At 50.1% G+C, this 9,726-nt stretch overlaps 1 protein-coding gene across 1 annotated transcript; it reads left to right on the plus strand.

The window, feature by feature from the left end:
* Positions 1-448: 448 nt before the first annotated feature.
* TRIM45 (tripartite motif containing 45) lies at positions 449-9,393 on the plus strand (the record flags this gene model as incomplete). Its single annotated transcript, XM_009993426.1, is given in 9 exon segments — positions 449-540; positions 1,606-1,683; positions 3,432-3,667; positions 3,670-4,156; positions 5,128-5,259; positions 7,157-7,271; positions 8,354-8,403; positions 8,405-8,478; positions 9,304-9,393. Coding segments are annotated over 9 exon segments (1,354 nt in total), but the record flags the coding sequence as incomplete, so codon positions are not given.
* Positions 9,394-9,726: the final 333 nt, after the last annotated feature.

The following is a 9,726-nucleotide window of genomic DNA, read 5'->3' on the forward strand; positions in this document are numbered from 1 at the left end:
CCACGGTCCTAGGGGTGTTACTGAGGGTACAAAGCTAAGACATTAGGGGCTGAACGCACCACACTGTATGACTGTTGGCAGTGCTAGTCCACGTGGTTTTATGGAAAAGAATTAAAAAATAAAAAACCTAATTTATTGATTTGAGGAGCTTCCAAATCCAATGATGAGAGCGCTTGTGCAGACGGAGGAGTCTGGCGCAGGGCTTCAGTGGGGTTCTGGCTGTTTCCAGCCTGCCTCCTGCGGCACCAGCCGCCTCTGGGCCCAGCTGCGAGGGAGCCCGGCTGCGCCCTGCTCTTCCTGCTCCGCTTGCACTGTCGCTGCTCCTTGGCGGCTCCCCGGCCACCCCCAAGCTCCCACGCCTGGAAACACTGGGCAACAACCGGGCAGAGGCCGCGGGCAGGGCAGGCTCCGTCCGGCAGGGACATGTTGAGACGGAAAGCAGGAAAACATGGGCTCCGAGGGGCCCGCTTTCCCGCTGTGCCTGCCGGGCCTGCGGCAGCTGCAGGAAAGCTGGGCAGGGGCTTTTCACAAGGGCTCGTAGTGAGAGGGCAAGGGGTAATGGTTTCAAGCTAGAAGAGGGAGATTTAAATTAGGTGTTAGCAATGAGTTTTTCCCTTTGAGGGCAGTGAGACACTGGAGCAGGTTGCCTCTCCCTGGAGGTGTTCAAGGCCAGTGAAACAAACATTTCGGAGCTTCCAAACCCCCTTGCTTTCTAACCCTCCTCACCGCAGTGGGAGGTGCGGCTGGGTAAGGATTCCGACATCAAGACCCAATAACAACAAACAAGCTGTTATTGAGCAGGCATTGTTAATTGCAGCGCTGGGCAGCACTGGGGATTCTCCGCCATGAGTGCTCCAACGAGTCAGTGAAACACCCCAACTAATATACCCCAAGAACATGCATATTCAGTTCCATGTCAATGAGTCCCCAGAATTCTTTTACATAGTCATTTTATTTCCTGGAGTTGGCTATCTTTTTAATTATGCATGCTCAAAGGTCTCCTGTGGGGGTCTTTGTTGATTCTAGCCTTTTGTTGTCCTTGTCCTGTCTCTCCTTCTGGTCCTGTCTCCAGTCTCCTGCTGATAGATTGCCCAGGTGAGTCAGAGTCCACATGAGTGTTGTCTGTGGGTTCAAAAGGGTCTTAGAAGACTTGATGTTATCACAACCTACAGGATGCTTGGCATAGTTGACTGATAGTTTCACAAAGCACCTTGGTTTAAAAGCAACCCTCTTAGTATAGCAAATTCATTATTTTAGTAAATTTTTATTAGGCTATATTTCTATTGAATTTACTAACGAATATCCTATGATGTATCACCAGGTGGGATGGAGCTCTGAGTAATCTGATCTAGTGAGAGATGTTCCTGCCCGTGCAGGGGGGTTGGATCTAGGTGATCTTTAAGGTGCCTGTTCTGTGATTCTAGGAGCTAAGTGGAAGGCCTGACACTAGCCTGCCTGCTGTCATTGCTGCCTCCTGATGATCAGCCCATGTTCTTGCCTGTTAACTCTTGTGTCCGTGTACCTTGTGTGGATTTTCAGCATTTTTGTGGGGCTGAGAGCCTACGGCAGTAATACCATTGTACCTCGGTGTGCCTGATGTTGCAGTGTAGTTCTGTCGGAATACAGGAAACCTGAAGAAGTGACAGCAGATGAGGGCTGTGTACCTCAGAGGGGGTCATGTCCGTAAGGCAGGAGGGAGAGGTGACTGCATCAGAGATAGGAGCTGAAGAGGAGGCAGACACTGTGACCAGTGAGCAGGGCAGAGGACAGGTAGCACCATGAAAGAAAAGTGATAGGAACTCTGAATGGTCTTCTGAAGCAAGGAGGTGGCAGACAGGGTCAGAAAAACACCCAATAGCACTAGCCAGGGAATCCCCAGACTGGGTTAATCGGCTCAGCCTATTCCCTCCATGTTTGTTGCTCCTTTCCGCTTGATAAGCAGTATTTTTTTTGCCCCAGGAAGAACTGAGTCATATTCCTTGCTGCCCTGCCCCCCTAATGATCGGGGTGCATGTGGTAAAATGGCTTAGGCTCTTTGCCCCTTGCTGCTCCAGGCTGTAATTTTCAGCATACCATTGTGATTAGCTAATGCCTCATAGCCCATGCAAGCTGCTGAAGAGTGATAAACTGAGACTTTGAACTGCAGCCTGTCACACAGATGGCAATAACTGCAGAAGGTGTGAAGCAGTAGAAAATTTGTCCTGATGACCTTTTTCCTACCTCATTAACTGATAAAATTGTTTTGTCCCATTAGCATCTGCAGACTTGCACCTGATTTAGTTGATGGCAGAGCAGAACAAGGGCCAAGGAAAATAATTTTGAAATTGTTTCCTGGTATGTAGGGAAGTTTTCTAAGGATCCAAGTGCCAGAGTTGTGCTCCTTGGAATAAGTGAGAGAGGTTGTAGGTTGAAGTCAGGGAGCTGTGAATTTGAAATGTGTTATGCAAATAATGCTTTGAAAATGTGCTGGGGCCAAGGGAGACTAGTAGGAAGGGAAAGGAGTAGTGTAAGGCCCACGTGCTGCCCTATGATGAGTTTGCTTTGTGTTGCCAGAGCAACTCTATAGAGCTTGGTCCTTGGAGTATTTCTTTGTGGCTTGGAGATCCCATCACAAGTGCCAGAAGTCATTAGTGCAAGAGATGAGGAAGGAGAGAAGGCTTTTACATCCTGCTTAATAACTAGCTCCCAGTGTACAAAATAGCATAAAATGGAAACACTCTAGTGGTGCCGTGTGATATGGTGGATATCTGGTTATAACAGGTTCTTCATGTTCGATCTTTGGTCTCCTCTAAGCAGGACCTAATCTGATGGCCAGAAATGGTGTTTGACTTTAAGGATATTAAATATTTTACTACAGGCTGTCTTCTGTCAGTGTCTTCTGAGCTAAGACGTATTAGAGCTCATTTGGCTCAGTAAATTTTTTAAAACGTTGATAATCACTGGGCTAATGGCTGAGGAGCTTGGCACGTCCCATGCCTCTCCAGAAGTGACTTGTCAGTGAGCAATTCTGTTTTGAGATGTCCCACCAGCTCTCACTTCGCAGGGTTCACTGCTCTCCTGCTGCCTTTGTCACAGGGGGCTCAGAGGGTAATTACAACTATCCCACTTACGTCAGGCTCCATGAAGGAGCTGCTGGCAGTAGCAGCTTGGCAGCCCATTCCCTGGTGTGTGTGGGGCCACAGTGGGGCACACATTTTTTTTTGTCTGAAAGTAGTTCTGGCAGCAGGCAGGGAGCTTGAGAGCAGCCTCTAATGAGTTGCTTGCAGACACTGTCCTCTTTTCTGTGGAGTCTTGTCCTCTCATGCAGAGTGAATTTCAGGGGAGACACTAACTCTGACTTACAGTCTGCACACACTGGCGTTCATGAGAGGTCTTGGATGTTTGCATTTCATGTCTGACATGTGAAGTGACATGTGGTTGCTCCCTTCTAGGAGGCAGAAGAAGATGGCCTCTCATGCTGTGATGGAGCTGGAGAACACCAAGGATTCCATCGAGGCCAGGAAGCCCCTCCTCTGCCCTTCCCACCACACAGAGGAGGTAAGGCTGTTCTGTGAGCAGTGTGACCAGCCGGTGTGCCAGGACTGCGCTGTAGACAGGCACCGGCAGCACCGCTATGACTTCTCTGGCCGTGCCATCCACAGGCATGGGGATGCCCTGCGGGAGCTGCTGGAAGCAGCCGGCAGCACGTGGGGACCCTAGAGGACGTGCAGAGCCAGACTGATGACATGGGCAGTGCCATCCGCAGTCGCACAGAGGCTGTGGCCACAGAGATCTGTCAGTTTGCCAGTGGGTATGTGAAAGCCATTGAAGAGCACCGGCTGCTGAAGCAGCTGGAGGACTTAAAGGTGCAGAAGGAAAACCTGCTGCACCTGCAGAAGGCACAGCTGCAGCAGCTGCTGCTGGATATGAGGACAAGCGTGGAGTTCACGGAGCACTTGCTAACGAGCGGCTCAGACCTGGAGATCCTCATCAGCAAAGGGGGGGTGGTGAGCCGCCTGGCAAAGCTGAACAGCATTGCCTACAACACCAACCCCAGTGTGGACGACAGGATCCAGTTCTGTCCCCACAAGAGGGCAGGACAGTGCTGTGGCTATGAAGTTTTTGGGGCCATTCTCAATAAAGTGGTTGATCCAGCCAGATGTACCCTGCATGGGGAAGATAATGGGATTCTGTACAAGAGCTGAATGGGAACACACCACTCACTGAAGTCACCTCTCCCTTCTCTGAACCCATGTGGTGTTCAGCTTAAGGCACTGTTGGCTCCCTGCTGTCCAGACATTGACTAGGGGCCGGGGTAGAGCTCTGCTTGCTGAGGCCTGTGGGAGCTGTGCTTGTTAGGGAGCCAGAGAGCCCATGCATGTGCACAGAGTGTACTGGAGCTGCCCTCTGTAACATCACTGACCTCAGCATGGGGCTGAGGTGCAAGGAGGGCAACCCTTAGGCCAAAGAGGACAGTTTTCTCAGGGGCTGGGCATGGTGCCCACAATGGCAGGACATGATCCTCTCCCAGTGGCCTCAGCTGTTCTGCAGCATGGGCCCAGGCAGATCTCCTCTGTGCCTGAGCTAGTAGGTTCATTCCCCTTACAGCTTCTGCTGAGATTGCCATGGGAATCACTGGCATTGATGATTTCATGGGTGTTTGCTTACCAAGGACCTGAAGCAGTGCCTGCAAGCAGGTAATGTTCAAACCACCCCTCAGAGTGCAGCTCTGAGCAGTGGAGGCCAGCACAGGGCAGATGAGACAGACCCAAGGCTCGTTCGATCCCTTCCATGCCAAACTAAGTGCTGAGATCTCTGGGGCTCCACACTGTTCCTCTTCCCTTCTAGTTGCATGGCACCCCTTGAGGCCTTCTGGGAAGATACCAGCTGGGCTTTGAGGGGCACGAAAACTACCCTGGTCCGTACAGACTTCCCTGCTAAGCCTGCCCAACATCTCTCAGTGCCTATAGCTGTCCACTCTCTCTGATCCCAAGAAGTATTTTACTTTTCCTGGTGAGTGGAAGGAGCTGCACACCCCAGCAGCAAAGTTCTGACTGTGTTCTGGTGGGACTACAACACTGCAAAACAGGTGGGAGGTGGCAGTCATGGCTGGTGTGAATCCTTCCTGGTCCTGTTTCTCTGCCTTGCAGATCTCCACAGTGTCAGTCAGAACCAGCTGACTGGCTTTACCCTGCTCTTCAATGACACCGTGGGGGAGCGGATGGGGCAAGGAGGAGAGGCTGTGCAGGTCACCGTCACCCACAAAGACAAGAAAGATTGGTGGGTATTTCACCTGAGAACTCCTCAGTTACTGGGTTTGCCTTTTTACCTCCCTTACCCTGGCTCCCTCCTTGCTTGGGCAGGTGGGAAGACACGTTTCAGTCTGTGGGTCAGAATCTGCAGGGGAAAAATGATCTTCCCACCAATATAGCAGTGCCTCCTGCTCGTTGTATTTGGCTGTGTGGAGTTTGACAGTGTTGGCTCAGGTTTGTATTGAGCCTCTGAGTGATTTGGGACTTGTTAAAGGATTCAACTCTCAGTTCAGTGTCAGACATTGTCAGAGCGAGCTGTTGCTCCTTCCCACCTCTACCAGTAGACAACCAGGGCTCCTGTGTTTGCTAACACCTCGTGAACATAAAACATTGCAAACCCAGAATGACTCTCAGGAGTCAGACAGGCCGCCACGCCCAGGAGCCTCTGGCAGTTGGTGGAATTGCCTAGTTCATCTTCTGAAGAAAGAATCTCTGCTGGGACTTCATCATGCTTTCTCCTGTAGCTGCACGTGTTGAGCACTTTCACACGTTCGGAGGTTTTCTAGCAAGAGCAGGGAAGAGGGTGAGTGTTCCCACAGTGAGGTGAGCAACCAGAAAAAAATAATTTGTAACCGTTTCCAGGCTGCACTTGTTACTGTAAAGCAGCCAGGTACATATGCAGAACCAATGGAGGTCAGTTCTTAACAAAAACATCTATTCAGTTTGTAATACATACAGTTGAGCTGGAGCAAAGTGCCGGCGTAACTCCTTCCAGGAACGCTGTTGAGGCGATGACCTGGTGAGGAAAGGGACTGGATACTCCAGCTCCTTGCTGTGGGGGAGTGTTCACAAGGTGTGCAGAAGCAGTGCTGGTCGCACAGACCTTTATCAATAGAGCAAAATTGTTCAAGAATATGGTTACAATGTACCTCTCTTCCTTAGGCGAGCCTATCATATAGGAAGGCATGATCAGAAGGATTATGTGGATTTTGCTTAGTGGGGTAGAGGTCGCTGTGGCCACATTGGTTTCTTGTTTTTGCACGAATGCTGTTGTTATATCTGTGGCTGGAAGCCATCTGGCTTTGGGTTGAAACGCAGCAGCTAGAGAAGAGCATGAAGTATCACCACACACTCCATGGCAGGAAGTACTGTAGGCAGCTGTACTGATGTGAAATGGCAGGGGGTGGGGAATACAGCCTGCAAAGCTGGAAGATTATAAATTGTCATGTCGTGGGACACAAGAGACTAATTAGTTGGGATTAGGAAGAGCACCTTTCTCCATGCAGAGCTGCCTGATAATTGTCTGTGGAAAGCTCTCTCCATCTTGTCTGTGAAGCAATCAGTCCCTGAGTAACTAGCTGATGCTTTCTCCCTGGCACTCTGTCCACCAGGGTTCCTTGTGAAACTCAGCGTGCATCACTTTGGAAAGGGAGAGTTTGCCAGCAGGCACCTAGAACTCCTCAGGGAATTGAAGACAGTAGTTGAAGACATCCAGGCGTGTCCCGTTTATGTCCTGTCTTTTCCATTATCTCTACTGAAGGTAACTGCTCTCTGAAGCTGTGAATTTACCCCATTTCTGAGGGCTCTTATCTGATGGGATAATCTGACCTGCAAGTGTGCTGTCTGCCTCTTCTGCTCTTTCAGGGCTCAGGCTTGCTACAAATCCTTGCAGTGCAGCTAGCTTTGTGTGACTTCCTTTGTATGGTTATTGCAGCTTCCAGTAGCAAGTGTGTGTGAAAGCTACTCAGTGCTTGAGCATTGCTCGTGCATCCTGTTAAGCTCACTGGAGAGCTTGTTCAGCCTTGTTCAGCTGCTGAACAAGGCTGAGGATAAGGAACCAAGCACAAATCTAGGCCAGACAGTGGTTCACATGTAGAACAATTTTCTGCCAGTCACTGACCTCTTGGACTTCTCTGTGTTTGTAGTTCAGTCAAGCCAACAGTGTGTGATAACAGTGACGGGACCTACCTTATTTCCTACAGCCCCCAGGAGCCAGGCTTATATGCTGTCTGTGTCTATGTGAAAGGGCAGCATGTACAGGTAGCATTTCTTGTTCCTCTTCAGTGCTTCTCCTTTACCTGCTTTTTTTTTTCCCAAAAGTATTTGCTTCAAATCTTTCTAAGGATTGCTGCTACTACTCCACGGCTTAAGACTAGGCTTAGTGATATGTGACTGACAGGATCACCCAGTTGATTTCTGAAAATGCAGACACAACATCTGGTGGCATCAGATCTGACAGATGGTGCCCCTCAGGGGTCTGTAGTGGGACAAGCACTGCTTAATATCATCATCAATGATATATACAGTGGGATCGAGGGTACCCTCAGCAAGTTTGCAGATGATACCAAGCTTTCTTGTGCAGTCAACATGCTGGAGGGAAGGATTGCCATTCGGAGAGACCTTGACAGGTGTGAGAGGTGGGCCCATGCAAACCTCATGGTATTCAGTCAGGCCAAGTGCAAGTGCTCCTGTGTCAGGACAATCCTTGTTATTAGTACAGGCTGGGGGATTGTGTGATTAAGAGCAGCCCTGTGAAAGGGACTTGGGGATACTGGTGGATATAAAGCTTGACATGAGCTAACAATGCATGCTCACAGCCCAGAGGGCTGATTGTATCCTGGACTGCATCAAAAGCAGTGTAGCCAGCAAGATGAGAGAGGTGATTCTGTCCCTCTGCCCTGGTGAGATCCCATCTGGAGTACTGTGTCTAGTTCTGGAGCCCCCAACACATGAAGGACATGGAGCGAGTCCAGAGGAGGGCCACGAAGATGACCAGAGCGCCGGAGCACCTCCCATATGAAGACACAGGATTAGAGATAATGGTTATAAACCAGAACAGAGTAGATTTAGATTGGATATTAGGAAGAAGTTTTTTACTATGAAGGTGGTGAAGTACTGGATTGAGTTGCCCAGAGAGGTGGTGAAGGCCCCATCCCTGGAGATGGTCAGGCTTCAAGGTCAGGCTTGATGGTTTTGTGAGGAATGTGATCTAGTTAAAGGTGTCTGTGCTCACTGCAAGGGGGGGTTGGACTAGATGACCTTTAAAGGTCTCTTCCAACCCAACACTTTCTGTGGTTTTGTGATCCACTGCAGCAACCTCTCTGCTTGCTTCTCCCCTGCAGGGCTCTCCATTCACTGTCGTGGTGAAAAGAAAGTTCCATGAGCACCAGGGCATTTCACTGCTGCACATTCTGCTCAAGTGGAGGGCAGAAAGCTGCTCGCTGTGCCTGTAGGGGGACCATGCCAGGTGAGTTCTCAGCTTTCCCTGTGCTGCTGGCATCAGGAAGGTTTGTTGCATCGAGTCCTCCCTAGTGTAGATAAGTGAGTAGATACTCCAGCCCAACTCCTTCCTTGGACATGCACCAGGCCTGGGTGTACATATCTTCTGGCAAGATGGGACTGCAGCAGTGAGAAAAACAGCAGGACAAGCTGAGGGTCATGTTAGCACACCCCATAGACAGAGACCTGAGCCGGCTCTGCAGGAGATGAGGTGAAGCAGCTCAATCTTTCAGCCCTTCTCAGTGAGCCTAAGCAGCACTGTGGCTACACTGTTCCTGCTCCAGTCCTGGCAAGTTGGGAGCTTCGGGGCTGTGTTGCACGGTGTCCAATGCTGTCTGTTTGAAAAGCCTCACTCCTCATTTAGTATGAGAGTTCAGCTCCCTTTATGTGTTTAGTCCCAACCAACTTCCTTGTTCTTAACCTGCATGTGTCATTGTGTGTTTTGTGTGGTTTTGGTACAGAACCAGGCTCTTCCTTCTGTGCTGGATCTGTATCTAACTCTAGCCATAGCCACTGTTGGCTGGCACAGGGTTTTGCAGGCCTGTGTCTTATGTTACTCAACAGGCAAGGGGACAGAAATCTTCGGCTGTCCCAGCCTTTGTAACAGAGGGGGGTTCCTCTCTGTTGTTCTCCTTTCTTTAAGGAGCCCTGGTAATTTTAGCCTTGAATATGCTGTTCTGTGATCAGCACATGACTTCCCATCTGAGAGAAGTCCTGGTGTTGAGACACTTTGTGAAAGCCTCTGATAAACTAGGATTTTCTGTCCCACTTTTGATTGCCTCTTCTCTTGCAGGTGGGTACCAAGGCTGTGGCCATGGACACAAAGGTCACCCTGGATGCCTCCACTGGTCATGTTGTGGACAAGTGAAGGACAGCTCGGAGTGTTTGAGAGGGCCACTCTCTGACACCTCTCAGAGGAGTTTGCTCAGGACAGTGGTGCTCTGAGCAGCCGGGTGAGCCTGTGTCTGCTCGGGGCACTGCTGCTGACTGCTGCATAAACACAAGCCACGATGATCCTTGCCATTATTGCATGGCCTCACTGCCAGAAAACAACGCTGTGAAAACTGTGAAAGAGGAAGGAGGGAGAATAAAATTGTGCCTTATTTTCCCTCGGGGCTGTGCACGCAAAGTTATTTTGTCCCTGAACAGGAGCAAACACTGGGAAATGGTACTGGTGCCTACACTTTCAAGGTCTTGAGGTCTGTGGGGTCAGGCT

The sequence above is a fragment of the Chaetura pelagica genome, unplaced genomic scaffold, assembly GCF_000747805.2.
Source record: "Chaetura pelagica isolate M959 unplaced genomic scaffold, ChaPel_1.0 scaffold101, whole genome shotgun sequence".
NCBI lineage: Eukaryota > Metazoa > Chordata > Aves > Apodiformes > Apodidae > Chaetura > Chaetura pelagica.